Source organism: Schistocerca piceifrons, chromosome 9 (genome assembly GCF_021461385.2).
Source record: "Schistocerca piceifrons isolate TAMUIC-IGC-003096 chromosome 9, iqSchPice1.1, whole genome shotgun sequence".
Lineage (NCBI taxonomy): Eukaryota > Metazoa > Arthropoda > Insecta > Orthoptera > Acrididae > Schistocerca > Schistocerca piceifrons.
This window is the reverse complement of record NC_060146.1, coordinates 179,133,664-179,160,599: the sequence shown is the minus strand read 5'-3', so window position 1 is coordinate 179,160,599 and position 26,936 is coordinate 179,133,664. Positions and strand designations below refer to the sequence as shown.

Genomic DNA, 26,936 nt, shown 5'->3' with positions numbered 1-26,936 from the left:
ACGTACAACAACGAATGTGACATCAGTAATCTATGAGTTATTATGTAAACAAATATATTATAGACATATTATATAATTGACGACTTCAATAAATTTAATTACATTTTGGCCGTTTTCATTAAATGCAATCGTTCTGGAAATTAACAATTTATATGGTACCAATAAGTACAAATGAAATTGTATATAGATGATCGTTTTACTACAGATCAGTTTTCAAGCATTAAATGAAATGGGAGTATATATAAAAAACCTGGGTGACAAGCCGTTACGCTTACGGATAATAAACACTGCTAAAAAGAATATGCATTGCTAAATCAGACATATAGGGTAAGATCCATTATTAAAGAATAGTTAAGGGTGGGAAAGGTAGAAATAGAGTTATGTTTGCATAACACTGCATTATACTAAAGTGACAGTGAAGCAAGTTACTGAACCCACGTCAATCAGTACGTCGCAAAACGAATAATAAGAACCCGGAAAACGAGTATGGAACCTACTTAATGAAACGTAGTCTGTGGTGTAAAATACCTAATAATCAATCCAAAACCCACTCATTCGAACAAAAATGTAAGTTAACATGCCACTGAAAAACCTTTTTTCAACGTCTTTGTTTCATCGACAGCAGTAACCTTGGTCACAAGTAGTGTAATTCTAGTATGCTTACATGGTCAATAGAACGATCAAGTTCGTAGCAATACTCCAAAAGAAGTAACTAGGTATTGAAAGTCGAAACAATTCGTCACATCTGTAAAATATTTGCTGTTCCTCTAATAAACACCAGAACGAGGACATACAGTAAAGTATACAGCGTATAACACTCGTATTGTAAATGTGATCTAGTTGATTAGGTTGATTAGCTTAATTAGACTCATTGACATGCTTAATCACTACTTATTAGGACGGCAGAAAGTCTAAAAACCAATATCACCATTACACCATAGGTACTCATTCGTTTCGCATATCCGTATACATCAGTTCTTGTATAAGATTAATAGTTGAAATATAAGCTGTCCGCTGATTACGAGAACAAGCATTGAGAGTGCGAAATAAAATTATTCTGCACAGAAGGCTTCTTATGTGATTAAGATGAAACTGCCTCGTAACAGCGAAAGACGATAATGTGTCCAGTTGGAGTCTGACGAGGGAAAGCGAATTCTAACGTAATGTGCCACATTATATTACATTTGCCGTCATTAGATAGCGTATCTATTGCTCGCCTCATTTACGTGTTTTATTTCTTCATTCTGTATTTATACGCAGATTATTACGGTGTTTATCAATTCGATAGCCTCTCTATACATGCGTGCATAATAATGCAATAATTTTAACAGGAAAGACGAAGGTGTTGAACTGAATAAAATTTGGATGTCAGCGTTGCACCACAAGCGTGACGATAGATTACTTTCAATCGAGAATGTTGGCATCACCAGAGACAATATCATAGCCGACGCCACGTGATCGACAGTGGTGCACTCTGTACTGCCTATATAAGCAGCGCTTTCTCGAGTTCTCTTCGCAGTTCGCCGCTGTACCACTGAGGATGTCTCCCGCAGTCGGAGACGAAACGTCAGGGGAGAGTTTTATACTTCGACCACGGCCTATCAGCCCGGAAGTTTTAAGTGAAGACAAAACCGCCCGTGAAAGCCTACATTGTATGATCAGCTGTCCTTGTGTTGGCCGACCATGTGCAACACTCACAGAACTCCACCCCATAAACTGACATCCGGCACGTGTACAACTCAACGCATGCACTTTTCACGCTTGCATTCAGCATCCTGGCGGGTACACCGGTTATTATTAATGTACAAACATTTTATATTTGCAATGCCTAACGCGCGCTTGCATTAACCCTGTGATCCTGCAATGTTAATCACTTAAATATGTTACCTAAACAAATGTCTTCCCGAAATTACCTGACTATACGTTAATTATTTCTTGGTGTTGGGACTGATGACCTCAGATGTTAAGTCCCATAGGGCTCAGAGCCATTTTTCTTGGTGTTGGGATTTGTCTTCCGTTAATGTACCATCATGCCTGATCTAATCCACTGTGAATGTGAATACAAGATCGAATTATGCCTTACAGTAGGGGACGAAGTGGATGATTTATGCTAAGGGGAGGCAGGTAGTAGAGTAGTGTATGCTCTTATCCTAGCCACTCAAATGAGGCCAGAGTTCACCTTCTCATAGGGTTTTATATCTTCAGACCATGTCCGATGTTAGAGAAATTCGCGTGTGAGCGACATACTATGGTATACCTGACCCGCACAGCTGGCTTACAATGACACACAGAAACCCACACACGTTATTGCTGGACAATATGGGAACATAATTAGCGTTAATTAAGAAGATAAGGTGGAGAAGGTGTACTGTAGATGAAATGTACAATCAGAGGCATCTTCACGAATAACTTCACGATTTGTATCCGTAGCTGCGTATATCGTCATACAAATTCTTCGAATGTGCAAGGAGGTGCACAGATATGTTTGACTTTGTGATCAACGGCCTAGAGATCAGTAACCACAAACTTTCAGCAGACAATAAGCATTGAAGAAAGGCCGATCATTCCATTAAATCTATTTATTCAAATAAATAAATCTGTACCGCACATGTCCTTTCATCATGTACCTGTCTAACAGTACAATACGATTCTGTTGTCCCTTAAAAACCTGTTGCTTCAAATCTGCAGTAACATTGTTTTAATTCTGTAAAGTTACATCAATAATAAACAATTTCAGAAAACGTTTACGCATTTGGTGAATTGATACAACGGAATACTGCACGTTATTTTGCTAGTTTCAAAAGCAGAGAAGTTTGGTCTGGAACAGAAATCAGTTATTACAGAATATGTTTTCCAATTTAAAACATACTTTTCTTTGTGTCATCAGTCTTGTGAGTGGTTTGGTGAGGCCCGTCACGAATTTAGTCTCCTGCGCCAGCCTCGTTATATCAGAGTAGCACTTGCAACCTATGTCCTCAATTATTTGTTGATGTATTCAAATCTGCGTCTTCCCCTACGGCTTTTACCGTTTAGAGTTTCCTCTAGTACCATGCAGGTTATTTCCTCACGTCTTAAGATAGTCGTAGCATCCTATTCCTCCTTGTCAGTGTTTTCCACATGTTCCTTCCTTTGCTGATTCTGTAGAAAACTTCCTGATCCTTATCCAAGCAGTCCACCAGATTTTCAACATTCTTCTGTAGAGAGGCTTCGATTCTGTTCTGTCGAAGTTTTCCCACAGTCCATGGTTCAATACCACACAATCTTTTGTCCAAACGTACATTCTCAGAAATTTCTTCTTCAAACTAAGGCAAATGTTTGATACCAATAAACTTCTCTTAGCCCTCAATTCACTGCCTAGCAGTGATAATGTGCTTACTTATTCTGCCATGGGTAATTTTGTCCCAAATTAATAGAGGTCCGTAGCTCCGTGTATTTCGTGATCCGCCGGCTGGGGTGGCCGAGTGGTTCTAGGCGCTACAGTCTGGAACCGTGCGACCACTACGCTCGCAGGTTCGAATCCTGCCTCGGGCATGGATTTGTGATGTCCTTAGGTTAGTTAGGTTTAAGTAGATCTAAGTTCTAGGGGACTGATGACCTTAGAAATTAAGTCCCATAGTGCTCAGAGCCATTTGCATTTGCACCTTTTCGTGATCCCCAATTTTGACAAATTTCTCGCTTATTCTCATTTATGCTACACTTCACTACATCTGTCATTTTTCGCTTTACTATCAATCCATATTCTGTAGTCATTCGACTGTTCATTCCATCCGAAGGATCCTGTAACTCTTTTTCACTTTCACTGAGGATAGAAGTATCATCAGCGAAACCATCACTGATATCCTTTCACCCTGAATTTAAATCCCATTCTTGAACCTTTCTTTTATTGCCGTCATTGCTTCTTCGATGTATAGATTGAACAATAGGGGCGAAAAACTGCAGCCCTGCCTTACACCCTTTTTAATCCGAGCATTGTGTTCTCATTCTTCTACTCCCAACTCTCTTGGTTGTTGTGCATACTCAGTACTATACGTATTTCTCTACAGCTTACTCCTATTCATCTCAAAATTTCGAACATCTTGCACCATTTTAGGTTGTCGAAGGCTGTTTATAGATGGACGAATGCTGTGAGCGTGTCTTGCTTTTTCTTCAGTGTTGGTTCTGTTATCAATTGCAAAGTGAGAACTGCTTCTTTGGTGCCTTTACCTTTTCTAAAACTAAACTGATCGTCATCTAACTGGGCCTCAGATTCTTTTCCGTTCTTCTGTATATCATTCTAGTCACCAGCTTCGATGCGTGAGCTGATAATGCGATAGTTTTCGCACTACTACTTCTAGCAGTCCGAAACTGCATATAAATACAATTTGATTCTTTAGGCAATAACATACGAGAGCCTAATTTCAAAGTTCTACTTTTCGTTATGAACTGATGATAAAACAACTGTGAAAAATTAATAGTGAAGTCGTAAAGGACCACGTTTTTCCGTTTTGTGTAGTGCACATTTTTACATTTCTGACTTGTTGGTATCCCGGCTTTTTAACTTGCCTGTAAAACGGTTCAAATCGCTTTTATCACTATGGAACTTAACATCTGAGGTCATCAGTCCCCTAGAACTTAGAACTACTTAAACCTGACTAACCTAAAGACATCACACACATCCATGCCCGAGGTAGGATTCGAACCTGCGATCGTAGCGGTCACGCGGTTCCAGACTGAAGCGCCTAGTACCGCTCGACCACAGCGGCCGGCTCACTTGCCTGTCACATTTCAGCTAAACACATAGACGTACGATCCCCTATAACGTGAGGGTAACTCTCGAATACTTGGAGCTGCATGCTGACCTTATCGTTAAAGGAAGGAATAGAGAGACGTGGCGATTCATAGGCGAGAAGACACACTAGTCGACGATGAAATCGACTTCAAATAATTTTATTCATTTCTCTTATTAACTCACACAATCTGCAAGAAAATTAAATCCATTAGAGGACGACCACACGAGACTATAAACGTTCTGAAACGAGGAATAAAAAATGGGAACATTCTTTCCCCCGACCGCGGGAATGGGATTCTGATGTCCATTCGTAGCTGTAGGCGGGAAATGAGAAAGAATTCTTCCAAGGCAGTTGAGAGTTTTAATACTTGGTGCGTGATGGACGATCTGAAAGCAGCGGCTGAGAATTCGTTATTAAAAAATTAGAAGAGGTTGGAGGGGAATGGATCCATTGTGCAAGCCGGTAGATAATGTTTATTCTCCTATCCTATGGTGCTGCAAATGGGTAGAGTGGGGGGGGGGGGGGGGTTGAATTATACGCTGGGGAATGGATTACGACGGGGCTATTGATTCAGCCGCGGTCGCTTCATGAACGACAACAATTTAGCCTACCGATACCAAAAGTTCGCTTTAACCTGCCGTGGTCTGTGGCGACATACGTGCTCCAGAGAGATAGATTAGAACGCCTACAATATTTATTTTACTTCTACACAAGTATTTTTGAAATGTACTTTGTGGTAAAACTTCCGTTTTTAGGGTACACCGAGGCGTCAGTAACGGTAACAGGTGACAATTTGGTTGTGAGCTGACGAAGCCACCGAATGTGATACCATGAGGATAACTATGGAAATGAAATGAGCGTTTGGCGTGATTGGCCGGGAGGCCCCTTACGGGGCAGGTCCGGCCGCCTCGGTGCAGGTCTTATTACATTCGACGCCACATTGGGCGACCTGCGCGCCGGATGGGGATGAAATTGTGATGAAGACAACACAACACCCAGTCCCTAAGCGGAGAGAATCCCCGACCGAGCCGGGAATCGAACCCGCGCCCGCAGGACGGAAATACGTCACGCTCACCACTCAGGATAGCTATAAAACACACCTATTATTGGATTGGCTTATTGGATTACGTTGAGTGTAGCTGCATATGTTAAGTAATACTGGAGAACACGATGCACACGACTAGTATACAACACGATACAGATATTTAGCATTGCGGGGTCGCTAATTGATGATGAGAACCAGTAGAGATAGCGTGTTGGTTGCTACGTTTCACTCGCTATTCCCAGTAGTCCCCGGCGTTTTGTATGTGATTACGACTGCCTGATTTAACGGGCCGGTTGAAGAGGGAAAGAGCGCCTGTCTGTTCGTTAAAGCAGGCACGTATGTGTCCAGCTCTGTGTAAACAGCCATTGTAATCCTGGAAAACGGGAGTGTCTACAGATACTCACCGAGAACAGAAAGTTACGATAAACATTCTGGTTCATGTAAAAAAGCCTCCAAAGTAGAATTTTATATATATATATATATATATATATATATATATATATATATATATATACTGATTACCAACTTCAGCGAAGTTATATTGCCACCTTCAGATCTGTAAGCGTTACAAGTATGTTACAAGGTTCATATTTATCACACGGGGACTGATGACTTCAGATGTTCAAATGGCTCTGAGCACTATGTGACTTATTTGCCAATGTCATCAGTACCCTAGAACTTAGAACTAATTAAACCTAACTAACCTAAGGACATCACACAAGTCCATACCCGAGGCAGGATTCGAAACTGCGACCGTAGCGGTCGCGCGGTTCCAGACTGTAGCGTCTAGAACCGCTCGGCCACCCCGGCCGGCACCTCAGATGTTAAGTCCCATAGTGCTCAGAGCCATTTGAACCATTCAAGCCATTTATCATACGTAATTTCGAAAAAAAATGTAACACAGTTTTAGATACCATAAAATACGTGAACTGTAAAGCCCTTACGTCTGCCACATTGGCATATGACGACTGAAAACATGAATGTAAAACGTGAAATTAAACATATTCTGTTAAAGAAAGCGGTAAAAAAAATTATGGTGACTTCACTGTCATACACTAAAACAATGCTTACCTCACAGAAAATATACTCCCATGCAATACTAAATAAAGTAAAATAAAAGCCATAACCGTATCAGCAAGCCATAGGGGTGTCAGATACAATATATACAGCACTCCTACTGCAGTCAGATGTGTATATGTTGATAACCTGCTCCGCATTGCTGGAAAGTTGTCGAAAGCATTACAATGTGCTACATAGTACCACGAGGTGGCAGGAATGTCCAAATAATCACATATAACGGAGGAACAATGTTAATCGGTATACATACTATGCCAAATTATTTACGTCAATAATAAGCTTATAAAGTTATTGCAAACATTATAGAGAATGCAGTAATTTTTTTTTTATCGAAAACCATTTAGTGGAAAAATTTACATTTTCGTCGAGTATCAAAAGATGTGCCAAGGAATAATACGATAATACAGTTTGAAGTCAAATTACAGTGACATCAATATATAACATGTTAAGATACATGACATACTATTACAAAATCTTCGAGATGATAGGAGAAATGTATGAGGAGTATAATATAATATCGATAATATGCACAAAGGCAAGACTATGATTGCCAGTGGTCAACGTTTCATACCAGATACAGCAAGATAGTAATAGTAGCAACAGACCAATATTACCCCATGTGAAAAGATCCTTAACAAATGTATTAAAGCTGTTGACAAAATTATATAGCAAGCTGTTTTAAAGCATGATACATCTCACGAAAGTCTTAACTGGGCTTCACCAATTTTAGCTCATGTTCACTGCAGTCTTAACGAGTAGGCCCAAGCCATGGTGTGAAAATCAGCCCCAAAACATCATAGAACCACATATTTTCCGAACTTTATACCTGCCACACATCGTGGATAAAATATTTATTTGGGAATTCGGTACTCTCGCGTCTTCACCATTTGGAAAGAGACAAAACGCGACTCAATAGACTACACAAGATGCCTCTCCTCAGTTACTGTCCAGTTACGTTGTTTTGTCCACTGATGACCTGCAGTTTTATGTGCCGCAGTGGGCAATGGTCCGCCCCCGGTAGCTGAGTGATCAGAGCGACAGAATCTCAATCCTAAGGGCCCGGGTTCGATTCCCGGCTGGGTCGCAGATTTTCTCCGCTTAGGGACTGGGTGTGGTGTTGTCCTAATCGTCATCATTTCATCGCCATCGACGCGCAAGTCGCCGAAGTGGCGTCAACTCGAAAGACTTGCACCCCCTAACGGTCTACCCGACGGGAGGCCCTAGTCACACGACATTTACATTTAGTGAGCAATGGCCTGTTAAGGGGGTTACGAATACAGTGTGGAGCCAATAAAAGTGACCGGGAGAACAGAGTTCCAGCGTACCAACAGACACAGCAGAAGAAAGGAAATACGAAACTAACTTGACTAGCAGATGCTTAAAGTGACCACCACTCACGTCTTGGCACTTTAGGGTCCTGGTCAGTTTCTGAAGGCGGATCATAACCGAACTCCCAGAATTGCAGTAATCACGTCCGAAATGTTCCTGAAGACGTTGAGGGTTGTTGCGATGCACCTTAGAATTGAGGGCTTCCCAAACAAAGTGATGGCTCAATGACGAATCAGGTGGCCAGGGATGTCAGGGGTGAAGATTGTGTAAATGTGCTCCAAGGTCCGGCTGACTGTATGCGCAGTGGCTCCATCCCGTTGGGAGTGACTGTAGGTGTTTTCCTCCTCCGTTAAAGCTGCCACAAATTCACGTGCAATCGCATTCACTCATGCGGTGCACTTCTATTTGCCAAACCCTGTATTTCGTCCGATGAGTTTATATGGAGATGCGGAAGTGTTTTAGGACTTGCTATCGAGAAAGCTGACATTCAGGAGGGAGATACGGAGGGTAAATGTGGGCCGCCCGGCTCTAAGATGAAGCTGGGATAGCAGTGCTGGGAAGAGATGACCAACTGCTCAGTCGGTTAGAAGTTTTTGCGGGCTAGAGACACGGTCATCAAGCTGCAGACGTCAGGAGTTACTACGTGCGTAAGCGGCACTGTGGAAAGCCTTGACAAGGAAGCTGCGAGCAAGTCCCTTCTCTGCCAGGAGCAAAAGAAGTACTGCTGGCTTACGTCAGTGCGGTGTGTGTCCGTGTGTGGGGAGTAGGTGCAGAGAGGACCTGCGGCCCATCGATCTACGTAGAGTGCTTCGTCGTGGCCGTCACTGGTAAAGCTGAATCCATCTGTATTTTTTTTTTTCTATTTATTTCGCCTTACGAGGACCAGCACGAACTTGCTTTCAATAAAAATAGCTACAATGCATGCAGATTTCAACGAAATAGTACAGAAATGAATATTTACAAGTATAGAAAGCTCAGTCACAGCCGTGTCCACTAGATTTTTGCAAGAATTAGATTAAAAGGTACTTAAAATTGTGTTGAGTTACACTTCACACCATTCCTGAAATATCTTCAGAAACAAGATAGTACACCAAAAAAACCTACAGAACGAGCCCAGTACTCTTAAGGAACTTAATAATCACTTTACAAAGACCGATGTTCAAATGGCTATGGGACTTAACTTCTGAGGTCATCAGTCCCCTAGGACTTAGAACTACTTAAACCTAACTAACCTAAGGACGTCACACACATCCATGCCCGAGGCAAGATTCGAACCTGCGACCGTAGCAGTCGCACAGTAGCACGGTTAGAGACTGTAGCGCCTAGAACCGCTCGGCCACTCCGGCCGGCTAAAGACCGATGTCTTTGGCAAACAAAAGAGAAGTAGATGGTTATGAAAAGTGGTATCCCATACTCAGCAATGTCTTCAGAAAGTCCAACAGTCGGCAGTCAAATTTGGGACACACAAGCAACATGTGGTTGACATCAGCTTCTGATTCGGGATCACACTCACATGCCGGCGAAACGTAAACGTTGATCCGATGTCGATATTGAGGAAAAGAAGTGTGATTGAAGCGAAGTCGTAAGATCGTAGAAATCGTGGGTCGGTCAAATGAGTCCTCATGAACCACGGCTGTGAAGGAATCCGAGGAAGGAGCACTGCGTAATAAACGCCTTTCGTTTGCTGCGAAGCCTTCCACATCTCTTGCCATTGTTGGTTTGCGTCACCCTTGACCTCTGTGTAAGGTAATTCTACACCAGAACAGTGCCTGAAGGTGTCGCTTGCTTGCATAATGCATCAACTTCCTCATTATATAGGAGACCTGAGTGGGAAGGCACCCAAAGCAAATAGACTGTCCGCCCCATTCGTGTGCTGCGATTATATTCCGAAACGACTTCCAAGATACAGCGGAGAGTTGTTTTGTTCCACCTCCGGTGTTGAATATTTTGAAGAACACTTTGTGAGTCAGGCAAAATAAATATATTCGGGAAGCAAGTGGAAGGGACAAACTTAAGAGCTTCCAGAAGTGCCACTCTCTCCGCTGTAAAATATACACTGAAGAACCAAAGAAACTGGTACATCTGTCTAATATCGTGTAGGACCCCCGCGAGCACGCAGAAGTGCCGCAACACGACATGGCATGGATTCGAATAATGTCAAGTAATGCTGGAGGGGATTGACACCATGAATCCTGCAGGCCTGTCCATAAATCCGTAAGAGTACCAGGAGGTGGAGATCTCTTCTGAACGTTGCAAGGCATCCCAGATATGCTCAATAACGCTCATGTCTGGGGAGTTTGATGGCCAAAGCAGTGTTTAAACCGAGAAGAGCGGTCCTGGAGCAACCCTGTAGCAATTCTGGACGTGTTGGTTGTCGCCTTGTCCTACTGGAATTGCCCAAGTTCGTCGGAATGCACATTGGACATGAATGGATGCAGGTGATCAGACAGGATGCTTACGTAAGTGTCAGCTTTCAGAGTCCTATCTAGACGTATCAGGGGTCCCATATCACTCCAACTGCACACGTCCCACTCGATCCCAATGCCTCCAACAGCTTTAACAGTCCCTTGCCGATATGCAGGGTCCAGGGATTCAAGAGGTTGTCTCCATACCTGTAAACGTCAATCCGATCGATACAATTTGAAACGAGACTCGTCCGACCAGGCAACATCTTTCCAGTCATCAACAGTCCAATGTTGGCTCCGAGGGCCAATATCGATAATGTTTCGTTGAATGGTTCGCACACTGACACTTGTTGATGGCTCAGCATTGAAATATGGAGCAATTTGCGGAGGGGCTGTACTTCTGCTTCTTTGATCGATTCTCTCCGGTCGTCGTTGGTCCTGTTCTTGCAGCATCTTTTTCCGGCCGCAGCGGTGTCTCAGATTTGATATTGTACCGGATTCCTGATATTAACGATACACTAGTGAAATGGTCGTACGGGAAAATCCCCACTTCATCGCTACCTCGGAGATACTGTATCCCACCGCTCGTACGCCGGCTATGTCACCATGTTCAAACTGACATAAATCTTGATAATCTGCCATTGTAGCAGCAATAACCGATCTAACAACAGCGCCAGACACTTGTCTTATACAGGCGTTCTGCCAGCGTACATATCTCTGTATTTGAAGTCGCATGCCTGTAACAGTTTCTTTGGCCTAGAAGCGCTTGGGGGCAGTTGGAAACACTATCTGATCAAAATTATCCGAACAGCTATTACTAGACATTAATGTGGGGTGTGTCCCATTTCAGGGATGTTATCGCGCACAAATCATTGCCTCGCACGTGCAGCTTGATGACAAGGTGCATTGCTGTACTGATACAATCATCTCCTGCTTGTTACATGCTCCTTGCTTCACCGTTCATATATCATTTTGCTCCCAAGGTGGAACAATTTCTTCATTTCGTCTGTTTCGTGGCCATCATTTTTGCTGTTAAGTTTGTCGCCGTTGTCACTTGTTACTTGTGATTACTTACGTCTTTCTTCGGTTTACCATGAGTCTATAGTGTGCGCTCAACAGATTGTTCTTTTCATTCAGCAGATACTACTATTCATCGCTACGTTCACTCAGGGTAGCAATGTCATAAACGAATCTTATTATTGATTCAGTTTCCGAATTTCGTTAACAGGGAACAGCAATGGTTGTGTCAACAGTTGCAGTTATTTATTAGGCCACTAGTTTCGAACACTTACAGGTTCTAGGCGCTACAGTCTGGAACCGCGCGACCGCTACGGTCGCAGGTTCGAATCCTGCCTCGGGCATGGATGTGTGTGATGTCCTTAGGTTAATTAGGTTTAAGTAGTTCTAAGTTCTGGGGGACTGATGACCTGAGAAGTTAAGTCCCATAGTACTCAGAGCCATTTGAACTATTTTGAACTTACAGGTTCATTTTCAAGCCGGGGCCACTGAGGCTGATCTGACAGTGCCTGATCTTAATAGTAAACATTGAGTGTCAACACATGCTCCATAAATATTGGCAGGATGAGTGCCACAATCCAAGTTAAAATCAAACTCAACACTTTATACTGCACCTGTTGGCAGAGCCACTAATAAACCCTTTGAAAAATCTTCCTATTAATATTCTTTAAATTGTAACCTCACGCCTGAACGATTCTTTTAATTTCGTCATTCCTTCTTCAATATATAGGCTGAACAGTACGGGCGAAAGGCTATATTCCTCTCTCATACCCTTTCTCGTCCGAGGGCTTCGTTCTTGGTATCTCGTTCTTGTTTTGCCCATGAATATACATTTAATTACAGGTAAAATCTTCCACGTTGTTTAGGCCACGTCATGTTGTTTTCCAGATTTCTTGTTACGTGACCAAAGTTTCGACCCCTCTACTGTAATACTCTTCAGGATAATCTGTTGTCCGTGGTTAGCTGAAACTGTGAAAGACCAGCATCGCTTTCTCTTGAAGAGAGCTTTCCAACTCTTGTTTTGGAGAAAGAGGGTTATTCGTTGAAACTTTACCAACGATTTTTGGTGGGTGGTCTTAGTTGGATGGGTAGTGATAACAGACAGAGAAAGGTAAGGGGGGAGGTTTACCAAAATATTATTGTCGTGACGCAGAGATGGCTGGCTCAAATGGCTCTGAGCACTATGGGACTTAGCATCTGAGGTCATCAGTCCCCTAGAACATAGAACTACTTAAACCTAACTAACCTAAGAACATCACACACATCCATGCCCGAGGCAGGATTCGAACCTGCGACCGTAGCAGTCGCACGGTTCCAGACTCTAGCACCTAGAATCGCTCGGCCTGACGCAGAGATGGCTTCCCGATAGTTGTCTTTATTCCTAGCGCACCGTTCCTGGGTATTTGCTACCTCTATGACGGGGAGCTGCCTTTCCCAACTGCATGAGAAGAAACTGAAGAGCAACATTATGTGGCCGAACATTCCAGAAGATTTTACTTTTAACGACAATGGCGCGGAAATCTTGGAGACTTACGCAGATTTTATTAGTTAGGAAGGTTTCATGGCCATCGAGTAGCTGACAGATTTTTGCTGCTTTGGAAGCGACCGCCTGGGTCGAAGAAGCGCCGGTGGTCCTTATTTCTGGACCCTGCAGATTCGGTCGCTGCTTCTAAAGTTGCCACTGGAAGTTCTCCACCTCAACAGCTGTTCACGGCAGATGTTTGAGGCGCTGCCAGAGTCACGTTCCGCCCCCAAATTAACTCGCAAAGTAAGCCCCGAGCCGTGAAAAATGTCGCAAATAGTGACATACTGTCCACGGAGATCAACATCAAAGGGGCCTCGTTGCGACCATGAAAAGTACAATCCCCCGGCCACAACTGTGGGTTCTTTTGATTGATCGGTCAGGTGGTACATTCCACTAGAACACACGAAACATTAGTTCACATATATAAATGTTTTTGGAACGGATTTGCTTGTTAAATTACGACTATTACCGACTACTGAAACATCATCTGATGTACAGATTTACAGACAGTGCTGTTGCAACATGAAATTCTCACTCCGCGACGGAGTGTGTGCTGATATGAAACTTCCTGACAGATTAAAACTGTGCGCCGGACCGAGACTCGCATTCGGGAGGACCACGGTTCAATCCCGCGTCCGGCCATCCTGATTTAGGTTTTCCGTGATTTCCCTAAATCGCTCCAGGCAAATGCCGGGATGGTTCCTTTGAAAGGGCACGGTCGACTTCCTTCCCCTTCCTTCCCTAATCCGATGAGACCGATGACCTCGCTGTCTCGTCTCCTTCCCCAAACAACCCCGCACCGAGACTCGAAGTCACGATCTTTACCTTTCGCGCGCAAGTGCTCTACCGAATGAGCTACCCAAGCACGACTCACGCCCTGTTCGCACAGCTTTAATTCCACCAGTACCTCGTCTTCTAGTTTCCAAACTTCACAGAAGCTCTCCTGCGAATCTTGCAGAACTAACACTCCTCGAAATAAGGATATTGTCGAGACTCCGCTGCAGAGTGACAATCTCATTCTGGAAACATCCCCCATGCTGTGGCAAAGCCATGTCTCCGAAATATTCTTTCTTTCAGGACTGCTAGTTCTGCAAGTTCCGCAGGAGAGCTTCTGTGAAGTTTGGAAGGTAGGAGACCAGGTACTGGCAGAATTGGAGCTGTAAGGACGGGGTGTCAGTCGTGCTTGGATATCTCAGTTGGTAGAGCACTTGCCCACGAAAGGTAAAGGTCCCGAGTTCGAGTCTCGCTCCGGCACACAGTTTTAATCTGCCAGGAAGTTTCATATTTGTGCTGATGCAGGTTAATGTTCCACATTTAAATGAACAAGTCCATAACGATGGTCCTACTCTATGGTGTCGATTCTGTTGGTGAGGTCTCGAACTGAGTCAGAGGTCTTGATTTCTCGACACTATATTGGCCTCAGGGTGAGGGCTCTGCTGTTGCTGAGAGGGAGGCATGACCTCCTGAATGCCTCCCATACGTCTTCATGGATTGCATCGATCCCTCACTAATGTCTGTGGTACCAACTCGTGGTGGCAACACTATCTCTGTATGATACCACACGGGTACCTCATGCCTACCTTTTGGAAATATTGTAATCCAGTCAGCCACTTTATAAGTTTAAAATTTTGTAAAAATTATTTACTTTTTTTAACGAATTCTTCTACAAGATTCCATAAACGTTTTAAAATTTTCAGTTAAATTTTACTCAAAAATTTAAATGTTAAAAGTAGATGTCACTTTCCGGGGTGAATGTAATATTCAATATTTTCAGTATCCGGACCCTTCAAAAAAGTTGTGGGTAGAAGTCAACAACAGTTAACGAAATTTGCGTTTTTTAAATTTTTTGGTGGCAATCATATAATATCCGCCTCCCAATTGGTTGTACACGTTACTAAAAGTGCCTCAACGTGACGTCGCGTGGACTCGACTAATGTCTGAAGTAGTACTGGACGGAAGTGACACCATGAATCCTGCAAGGCTGTCCATAAATCCGTACGAGTACGAGGGAGTGCAGATCTCTTCTGAATAGCACATTGCAAGGAATCCCAGATATACTCAAACTTGTGTGGGGGGTTTGGTAGCCACTGGAAGTGTTTAAACTCAGAACAGCGTTCCTGGAGCCACTCTGTAGCAATTTTGGACGTGTGGGGTGTCTCATTGTCCTGCTGGAATTGCCCAAGTCCATCGGAATGCATAATGGACATGTATGGATGCAGGTGACCAGACAGGATGCTTACGTACGTGTCATCTGTCAGACTCGCATCTAGACTACCAGGGGTCCCACATCACTCCAACTGCACACGCGCCACACAGTTACAGAGATTCCACCAGCTTAAACAATCCCCTGCTGACATGCAGGGTCCACGGATTCATGAGCTTGTCTCCATACCCGTACACGTCCACCCGCTCGATACAATCTGGGACGAGACTCGTCCGATCAGGCAACATGTTTCCAGTCATCAACAGTCCAATGTCGGTGTTGACGCGCCCAGGCGAGGCGTAAAGCTTTGTATCGTGCAGTCATCAAGGGTACGCGAGTGGGCCTTTGGCTCCGAAAGCCCATATCGATGATGTTTCGACGGATGGTTCGCATACTAACTCCTGTTGATGGCCCAGCATTGAAATCTGCAGCAATTTGCGGAAGCGTTGCACTTATCACGTTGATCGATTCTGTTCAATCGTCGTTGGTCCTGTTCTTGCAGGATCTTTTTCCGGCCCCAGCGATGTCGGACATTTGATGTTTAACCTGAATCCTGATATTCACGGTACCCTCGTGAAATGGTCGTACGTCAAAATCTCCATTTCATCGTTACCTCCGAGATGCTGTGTCCCATCACTCGTGCACCGACTACAACACCATGTTCAAACTCACTTACATTTTGATAACATGCCATTCTAGGAGCAGTAACTTATCTAAAAACAGCGCCAGACACTTGTTGTCTTATGTAGGCGTTGCCGACGGCAGCGCCGTATTCTGCCTATTTACACTCCTGGAAATTGAAATAAGAACACCGTGAATTCATTGTCCCAGGAAGAGGAAACTTTATTGACACATTCCTGGGGTCAGATGCATCACATGATCACACTGACAGAACCACAGGCACATAGACACAGGCAACAGAGCATGCACAATGTCGGCACTAGTACAGTGTATATCCACCTTTCGCAGCAATGCAGGCTGCTATTCTCCCATGGAGACGATCGTAGAGATGCTGGATGTAGTCCTGTGGAACGGCTTGCCATGCCATTTCCACCTGGCGCCTCAGTTGGACCAGCGTTCGTGCTGGGCGTGCAGACGGCTTGAGACGACGCTTCATCCAGTCCCAAACATGCTCAGTGGGGGACAGATCCGGAGATCTTGCTGGCCAGGGTAGTTGACTTACACCTTCTAGAGCACGTTGGGTGGCACGGGATACATGCGGACGTGCACTGTCCTGTTGGAGCAGCAAGTTCCCTTGTCGGTCTAGGAATGGTAGAACGATGGGTTCGATGACGGTTTGGATGTACCGTGCACTATTCAGTGTCCCCTCGACGATCACCAGTGGTGTACGGCCAGTGTAGGAGATCGCTCCCCACACCATGATGCCGGGTGTTGGCCCTGTGTGCCTCGGTCGTATGCAGTCCTGATTGTGGCGCTCACCTGCACGGCGCCAAACACGCATACGTCCATCATTGGCACCAAGGCAGAAGCGACTCTCATCGCTGAAGACGACACGTCTCCATTCGTCCCTCCATTCACACCTGTCGCGACACCACTGGAGGCGGGCTGCACGATGTTGGGGCGTGAGCGGAAGACGGCCTAACGGTGTGCGGGACCGTAACCCAGCTTCATGGAGACGGTTGCGAATGGTCCTCGCCGATACCCCAGGAGCAACAGTGTCCCTAATTTGCTGGGAAGTGGCGGTGCGGTCCCCTACGGCACTGCGTAGGATTCAGCGGTCTTGGCGTGCATCCGTGCGTCGCTGCGGTCCGGTCCCAGGTCGACGGGCACGTGCACCTTCCGCCGACCACTGGCGACAACATCGATGTACTGTGGAGACCTCACGCCCCACGTGTTGAGCAATTCGGCGGTACGTCCACCCGGCCTCCCGCATGCCCACTATACGCCCTCGCTCAAAGTCCGTCAACTGCACATACGGTTCACGTCCACGCTGTCGCGGCATGCTACCAGTGTTAAAGACTGCGATGGAGCTCCGTATGCCACGGCAAACTGGCTGACACTGACGGCGGCGGTGCACAAATGCTGCGCAGCTAGCGCCATTCGACGGCCAACACCGCGGTTCCTGGTGTGTCCGCTGTGCCGTGCGTGTGATCATTGCTTGTACAGCCCTCTCGCAGTGTCCGGAGCAAGTATGGTGGGTCTGACACACCGGTGTCAATGTGTTCTTTTTTCCATTTCCAGGAGTGTATATATCTCCGTATTGGAATACACATGCCTATACCAGCTTCTCTCGCGCTTCAGTGTATTACATAAGAGAGAGAATTTCACTATCTCTTTTACTACGCTAAATAAGATGATAGGCTGTTATCCTATTTATGAGGTATCAGACCACTCCTTTTGAATGTACAACAATTTTACAACACTTCTGTTCATATCATGTCCTAGGGGACTGATGACCTCTGATGTTAAGTCTCATAGTGCTCACAGCCGTTTGAAGCAAATGGTAAGAAATGAATCACCAACACTATTTTCTTTCGTCCTTGTGCCGAACGGCTATTGACGGATTTGGTGTGGTTAGTTTACGGGGTGACCAATGGCCTCGCCGCAGTAGTACCACCGGCTCCCGTCAGACCACCGCAGTTAAGCGCTGTCGGGCTGGGCTAGCACTTGGAAGGGTGACCATCAGGTCTTCCAAGCGCTGTTGGCAAGCGGGGTGCACTCAAACCTTGTGAGCCACTTGATTGAGAACTAGCGGCTCCGGTCTCGTAAACTGACATACAGCCGGTAGGTCGGTGTGCTGACCATACGCCCCTCCATATCCGCATCCAGTGATGCCTCGGCTGAGAATGACACGGCGACCGGTCGGAGCCGTCGGGACTTCATAGTCTGTTCGGGCGGAGTTCAGTTTTAGTTTAAGGGGTGGTTGGGTGGCGTCCTGCCGCCACCCTATTAAGTCGCCTCCTCCTGTCCCACTTCGGTGTGGAGTAATAAATGTACTCCGTGTGAAAGTGGGCGAGAGTTTATCGTGTGACTGAGATGGAGCTTGGGTAGCAGCCCGATATTCACCTAGGGGGCTGTGGGAAAGCGCGGAAAAAATGTGTGTGAAATCTTATGGGACTTAACTGCTAAGGTCATCAGTCCCTAAGCTTAGACACTACTTAACCTAAATTATCCTAAGGACAAACACAGACACCCATGCCCGAGGGAGGACTCGAGACCGCTCGGCTAATCCCGCGCGGCGAAACAGCGGAATAACCACTTCGAGACTGGACGGCGCACCGACCTTCGACGTTAATCCGCTGGGCGGGTTTGATCCAGGGCCGCGATTTAACACTCACAGCTACTCGCGCGAGCCCCATTGCTGAATAAGCTGTTAAACGTTTTATTGTTAAAGCAACAGTTGCAACAATATGATTATGTTCAGTTTTATTGATTGAAAGAAAATACCAATTTGCATCCCTGTATATTAAGCGAGCATTTCCCCTCACCACTTAGTCCGCGTCTCGTTAACCCGACGCTGTGGGAACTTTTGCCCTGCGGCAAAAACTTGCCAGCCGGGTCGGCTCTCCTCTTAGAGTGTATAAAAAGCACTCGCCAGAGTGGCAAAGTGCAGTTTGACGTCGCTGACGTTGCTGCCTGTGGAAGTTGCCGTCAACGCGGCGTGTTTAAAATAGGCGAGGCCAAGGGCAGCGGACACGGGTCACGTCCAGCAACCTGCCGAGGACGGCTAAGACGCCAGGGGGGCTCACAGATCGCACACAGAAACTATTTCGTTACACACACACAAAAAGGAAACGTGCACGCGGAAGACACACCACGTTAATACCTCGTAATGCTCTGATAATGTACTCAGTTCGACGACGAGGAGTGTCCTCGAGTTTCTTGAGGTATGCTAAATCCGAGTGAAGAGACTCATTTATAATTTCATCCCGCAGAGCTATCAAACTGTAGGAATTGCTGCGTTTCTCCTGTCATAGCAAAAAGTGCCAGACATTTTCTACGGATGTAAGATCGCGGGATTTAAAACGCCAATCGAGGTGCTATAGCCTGCCTGGGTCAAACCGGGAACGTATGCCCGCGTCCTTGTGAACACGGCTGTTGTCAAATTGAAAGACGACAATGTCTACAGCGCCGGCCGAGGTGGTCGTGCGGTTCTAGGCACTTCAGTCCGGAACCGCGTGACTGCTACGGTCGCAGGTTCGAATCCTGCCTCGGGCATTGATGTGTGCGATGTCCTTAGGTTAGTTAGGTTTACGTAGTTCTGAGTTCTAGGGGACTGATGACCTCAGATGTTGAGTCCCACAGTGCTCAGAGCCATTTGAACCAATGTCTACAGCGTATCAAACATGAAGATACGCACTGTCCAGTCACATTATTATGACCAACTGTCAAAATCCCGAATAACCACCTTTGGCAGCGTTAACTGCTGCGAGACGTGCATGAAGTCAGTGATGTTCTGGAAGACACCGACAGGAACGTGGAGCCATGCGGCCCGCCAGTGTGGCCGTGCGGTTCTAGGCGCTACAGTCTGGAACCGCGCGACCGCTACGGTCGCAGGTTCGAATCCTGCCTTGGGCATGGATGTGTGTGATGTCCTTAGGTTAGTTACATTTAAGTACTTCTAAGTCTAGGGGACTGATGACCTCAGACGTTAAGTCCCATAGTGCTCAGAGCCATTTGAACCATTTTTGCTCTGATAATGTACTCAATTCGACGACGAGGAGTGTCCTCATACCAAACAAAATTGGGGGTACTATTAAATTTCTGCTTCAGGTGCAGCTCTCCTCAAATGAGGGATCGTCTTTGGAAATTTTACCACCTACATAATAAATAACAATTCGAAATCTTTAGCCTTCATTACGAAAAAAATTATGTAATTGCCCATACATCAGTTCAGCTTTAAAGTAGACATTACACTGTATTGTGTTGTATTGTATTGTACCGTATGGAACAGGGGACCTAGAAACGACGAAGAAGCCGTAGCCCTCAGTGGTTGATAACCACATAATAGGTTACAGCAGTCAACTCACCCCACCGCCGCCCCACACTGAACCCAGGGTTATTGTGCGTTTCGGCCCCCAGTGGACTCCTCTGGGAACATCTCACACCAGGTGAAGGGAACCCCAAATGTTTGCGTGTTAGAGTAATTATAGTGTACGCGCACGTGGAGAAAGTGCTTGCGCAGCAATCCCGGATATAGTGTAACTGAGGCGGAATGAGGGGAACCAGCCCGCATTAGCCGAGGCAGATAGAAAACCGCCTGAAAACTGTCCACAGACTGGCTGGCTCACCGGATCTCGACATAAATCCGCCGGGTGGATTCGTGCCGGGGACACCACTGTCGTTTATTCTTTTTTTCTGATGATCAGCACCTTGCACTAAAATAACTGTTGCACTTGCGACTACTGCTAAATCCTCTTCTTCCCTCATAATATCAGCCGCTGACATTGTTCAAATGGCTCTGAGCACTATGGGACACAACATCTTAGGTCATAAGTCCCCTAGAACTTAGAACTACTTAAACCTAACTAACCTAAGGACATCACACACACCCACGCCCGAGGCAGGATTCGAACCTGCGACCGTAGCAGTCCCGCGGTTCCGGACTGCCGCGCCAGAACCGCACGGCCACCGCGGCCGGCGCTGAAATTGTAATTAAAACGCTACTTTATAACAATAACAAAACGGGAGAAACGTTGGCAAGTTAGCACAGTCAATTACGATTCCACATCGCCGAATCCCATGGTTCAAAATGGCTCTGAGCACTATGGGACTTAACTTCTGAGGTCATCAGTCCCCTAGAATTTAGAACTGCTTAAACCTAACTGACCTAAGGACATTACACTCATCCATGTCCGAGGCAGGACTCGAACCTGCGACCGTAGCGGTCGCGCGGTTCCAGACTGAAGTGCCTAGAACCGCTCGGCCACCACCGTCGGCGAATCCCATGGTACCAAGTACTTTGTTTGGTGTGAATGCGAAGCGGAACGCCAATGCATTGACGATCAAAGTTCGGCCGAATACATTTTCTGTCGTTTGTTGACCATCGTTGGCCCAGTGCCCTAATACTCTCCAAAGCGATCAGCGTCTACAGAAGATGTCACTCTCGCTCCTCCTTGCTTTCAGAAGTGCCGAGGTTCAACGCAAGGACTCCGAGATGGTGGTGATGCTCAACACGTGCTGCACGAGGTACGAGCTAAGGAAGGGCTGCATCATCATAGGAGCCCTGTGGCTGGTAAGTGCGTTGACAAATTACACCATCCTGTCACTACTCCCGTAGCAGCCTCAAACCTTTACTTCTGTCCCAGTCCAGCGCTAGGTTTTGATGCACCAGGAGCTTCCAAAACACCACAATCTCAACCTCAGAAAGAAATACTTATGCAATTTTGTCATATGATGACATGATGGAGACCGTGGCTGTTGTTTGAAGACAAATGTTGATGGTATTAGGACAGCAATCAGCCACAAATTTACTGTCAGTTCCTTTATTCAGAGGATACCGTTACCGGTTTCAAATCGTTGTTATTCATCCTCAGACGGTTTACACGCTTTCTTTATGACATGTTGTGTGTTTCTCACAGATTAAATGTCCTAAAATATAAATAATGCATAATTATAAACACGCCACACACAGATGGTTGCCGGCCGCGGTGTTCTCGCGGTTCCAGGCGCGCAGTCCGGAACCGCGCGACTGCTACGGTCGCAGGTTCGAATCCTGCCTCGGGCATGGATGTGTCTGATGTCCTTAGGTTAGTTAGGTTTAATTAGTTCTAAGTTCTAGGGGACTGATGACCTCAGAAGTTAAGTCCCATAGTGCTCAGAGCCATTTGAACCATTTTTGAACAGATGGTTGCGTTACAGATTTTCGTTGCATGTGACTTACGTGAAACGTCGGTTTGGAGTGTTTGTTTCCATAACATTCGTCCATCAGATGTAAATGCATTCCCACTGCGTTCTTATTGTTGCACACGTAAATTGTTCTCACTGAACACTTTATGTTTGTCATTGAGGAGATTTCTACCACGCACCACATGTTTTGATACATACAAAGAGCTTACAAACATATGAGTATCACAGATGCTATGATATATCGTAACATTTGACGATGATGTCCTATGTTTGGAAAGGATCATATATTCATTTACGCAACTGTAATGGCTTTTACACTAGTACAGAGACATTGAATTTTTGAGTTGATATTGTTATATTAATTATAAAGTTTTATTATATATATATATATATATATATATATATATATAGGGTGTTACAAAAAGGTACGGCCAAACTTTCAGGAAACATTCCTCACACACAAATAAAGAAAAGATGTTATGTGGACATGTGTCCGGAAACGCTTTTTCCATGTTAGAGCTCATTTTAGTTTCGTCAGTATGTACTGTACTTCCTCGATTCACCGCCAGTTGGCCCAATTGAAGGAAGGTAATATTGACTTCGGTGCTTGTGTTGACATGCGACTCATTGCTCTACAGTACTAGCATCAAGCACATCAGTACGTAGCATCAGCAGGTTAGTGTTCATCACGAACGTGGTTTTGCAGTCAGTGCAATGTTTACAAATGCGGAGTTGGCAGATGCCCATTTGATGTATGGATTAGCACAGGGCAATAGCCGTGGCGCGGTACGTTTGTATCGAGACAGATTTCCAGAACGAAGGTGTCCCGACGGGAAGGCGTTCGAAGCAATTGATCGGCGTCTTAGGGAGCACGGTACATTCCAGCCTCCAACTGGGGAAGACCTAGAACGACGAGGACACCTGCAGTGGACTAGGCAATTCTTCGTGCAGTTGACGATAACCCCAATGTCAGCGTCAGAGAAGTTGCTGCTGTACAACGTAACGTTGAGCACGTCACTGTATGGAGAGTGCTACGGGAGAAGCAGTTGTTTCCGTACCATGTACAGCGTGTGCAGGCACTATCAGCAGCTGAATGGCCTCCACAGGTACACTTCTGCGAATGGTTCATCCAACAATGTTTCAATCCTCATTTCAGTGCAAATGTTCTCTTTACGGATGAGGCTTCATTCCAACGTGATCAAATTGTAAATTTTCGCAATAAACATGTGTGGGCTGACGAGAATCCGCACGCAATTGTGCAATCACGTGATCAACACAGATTTTCTGTGAACGTTTGGCCAGGCATTGTTGGTGATGTCTTGATTGGGCCCCATGTTCTTCCACCTATGCTCAATGGAGCACGTTATCATGATTTCATACCTGTGGTGCTAGAACATGTGCCTTTACAAGTACGAGACGACATGTGGTTCATGCACGATGGAGCTCCTGCACATTTCAGTCGAAGTGTTCGTACGCTTCTCAACAACAGATTCGGTGACCGATGCATTGGTAGAGGCGGACCAATTCCATGGCCTCCACGCTCTCCTGACCTCAACCCTCTTGACTTTCATTTATGGGGGCATTTGAAAGCTCTTGTCTACGCAACCCCGGTACCAAATGCAGAGACTCTTCGTGCTCGTATTGTGGGCGGCTGTGATACAATACGCCATTCTCCAGGGCTGCATCAGCGCATCAGGGATTCCATGCGACGGAGGGTGGATGCTAACGGAGGACATTTTGAACATTTCCTGTAACAAAGTGTTTGCAGTCACTCTGGTACGTTCTGTTGCTGTGTGTTTCCATTCCACGATTAATGTTATTAGAAGAGAAGTAATAAAATGAGCTCTAACGTTGAAAGTAAGCTTTTCCGGACACATGTCCACATAACATATTTTCTTTCTTTGTGTGTGAGGAATGTTTCCTGAAAATTTAGCCGTAACTTTTTGTGACCCTATATATATATATATATATATATATATATATATATATATATATATATATATATATATAAACACTTTATAGGTAAAATAGTATTTTTTTAATTACATTAAGCATCGTGAAAATTATAGTAACATATAAATTTGCTACTTGATCTGCAGATAGATGTACTAATATTTACTTTGGAGGCTGGAAAGCAATTTTTGGAAATTTTTCAGGAAGGGGTGTTAGCTAATTTGTTCGTTAAGGATATAGTTTGGGGTGCTGTTTTTGTATGTGTGTGTATTTCTAATTCTTCTAATATATTCATAGTGCCTCCTTTTTTCTGCTAGACGCAAAATTTTTAAGTTTTCCTCAATGTTTCCCACTGAATGGTTTTCTACATCTACATCTACATCTACATCTATACTCCGCGAGCCACCTTACGGTGTGTGGCGGGGGGTACTTATTGTACCACTATCTGATCCCCCCTTCCCTGTTCCATTCACGAATTGTGCGTGGGAAGAACTGCTTGTAAGTCTCCGTATTTGCTCTAATTTCTCGGATCTTTTCGTTGTGATCATTACGCGAGATATATGTGGGCGGTAGTAATATGTTGCCCATCTCTTCCCGGAATGTGCTCTCTCGTAATTTCGATAATAAACCTCTCCGTATTGCGTAACGCCTTTCTTGAAGTGTCCGCCACTGGAGCTTGTTCAGCATCTCCGTAACGCTCTCGCGCTGACTAAATGTCCCCATGACGAATCGCGCTGCTTTTCGCTGGATCATGTCTATCTCTTCTATTAAGCCAACCTGGTAAGGGTCCCATACTGATGAGCAATACTCAAGAATCGGACGAACAAGCGTTTTGTAAGCTACTTCTTTCGTCGATGAGTCACATTTTCTTAGAATTCTTCCTATGAATCTCAACCTGGCGCCTGCTTTTCCCACTATTTGTTTTATGTGATCATTCCACTTCAGATCGCTCCGGATAGTAACTCCTAAGTATTTTACGGTCGTTACCGCTTCCAATGATTTACCACCTATGGCATAATCGTACTGGAATGGATTTCTGCCCCTATGTATGCGCATTATATTACATTTATCTACGTTTAGGGAAAGCTACCAGCTGTCGCACCATGCATTAATCCTCTGCAGGTCCTCCTGGAGTACGTACGAGTCTTCTGATGTTGCTACTTTCTTGTAGACAACCGTGTCATCTGCAAATAGCCTCACGGAGCTACCGAAGTTGTCAACTAAGTCATTTATGTATATTGTAAACAATAAAGGTCCTATCACGCTTCCCTGCGGTACTCCCGAAATTACCTCTACATCTGCAGATTTTGAACCGTTAAGAATGACATGTTGTGTTCTTTCTTCTAGGAAATCCTGAATCCAATCACAAACCTGGTCCGATATTCCGTAAGCTCGTATTTTCTTCACTAAACGTAAGTGCGGAACCGTATCAAATGCCTTCCTGAAGTCCAGGAATACGGTATCAATCTGCTCGCCAGTGTCTACGGCACTGTGAATTTCTTGGGCAAATAGGGCGAGCTGAGTTTCACATGATCTCTGTTTGCGGAATCCATGTTGGTTATGATGAAGGAGATTTGTATTATCTAAGAACGTCATAATACGAGAACACAAAACATGTTCCATTATTCTACAACAGATTGACGTAAGCGAAATAGGCCTATAATTATTCGCATCTGATTTATGACCCTTCTTGAAAATGGGAACGACCTGCGCTTTCTTCCAGTCGCTAGGTGCTTTACGTTCTTCCAGCGATCTACGATAAATTGCTGATAGAAAGGGGGCAAGTTCTTTAGCATAATCACTGTAGAATCTTAAGGGTGTCTCGTCTGGTCCGGATGCTTTTCCGCTACTAAGTGATAGCAGTTGTTTTTCAATTCCGATATCGTTTATTTCAATATTTTCCATTTTGGCGTCCGTGCGACGGCTGAAGTCAGGGACCGTGTTACGATTTTCCGCAGTGAAACAGTTTCGGAACACTGAATTCAGTATTTCTGCCTTTCTTCGGTCGTCCTCTGTTTCGGTGCCATCGTGGTCAACGAGTGACTGAATAGGGGATTTAGATCCGCTTACCGATTTTACATATGACCAAAACTTTTTAGGGTTCTTGTTTAGATTGTTTGCCAATGTTTTATGTTCGAATTCGTTGAATGCTTCTCTCATTGCTCTCTTTACGCTCTTTTTCGCTTCGTTCAGCTTTTCCTTATCAGATATGATTCGACTACTCTTAAACCTATGATGAAGCTTTCTTTGTTTCCGTAGTACCTTTCGTACATGATTGTTATACCACGGTGGATCTTTCCCCTCGCTTTGGACCTTAGTCGGTACGAACTTATCTAAGGCGTACTGGACGATGTTTTCTTCAGCAATATGGCCTGCAAATGCTGATTTGTTCAAGTTACCAAGTCTTAAAGCATCAATATGTTCTTTGTATCTTATTTCAAAACTTCTGGCTGTCTGTCCAATGTAGAATTTTGGGCATGCATCACATTTGAGTTTGTATATTCCTGATTTACGGTAGGGACTCTTGGAGGTATTTACATCATGGATTACTTTTTGTTGTAATTTATTATTTGTGGAAAAGCTGATTGTGATATTTTTCTTCTTTTTAAGTAAGTTTGCTATTTGGTATGAAAGTGGGCCTATGTATGGGAGAGTAGCATATTTAGGTTTGGCTTCAGTGGCACACTGATTTGGCTTGGAGTGACTGCTGTGAAGTGCATCTGTGGTTTTTGTCTGCATTTTGTTGTGGAGTTTTTCTGTTATTGTGGGTTTATATCCATTATTATGAGCAACTGTTTTAATT

At 44.9% G+C, this 26,936-nt stretch overlaps 1 protein-coding gene across 1 annotated transcript in view; it reads left to right on the top strand.

Annotated features, from left to right (window-relative positions):
• LOC124716998 overlaps window positions 1–26,936 on the top strand; it is a 58,309-nt gene that overhangs the window by 12,403 nt on the left and 18,970 nt on the right. Inside the window, exon 2 of the mRNA XM_047243622.1 lies at window positions 21,461–21,566. Within this exon, the coding sequence (XP_047099578.1) occupies window positions 21,489–21,566 (78 nt within the window). The 5' untranslated portion in view covers window positions 21,461–21,488. The remainder of the gene's footprint in view (window positions 1–21,460; window positions 21,567–26,936) is intronic.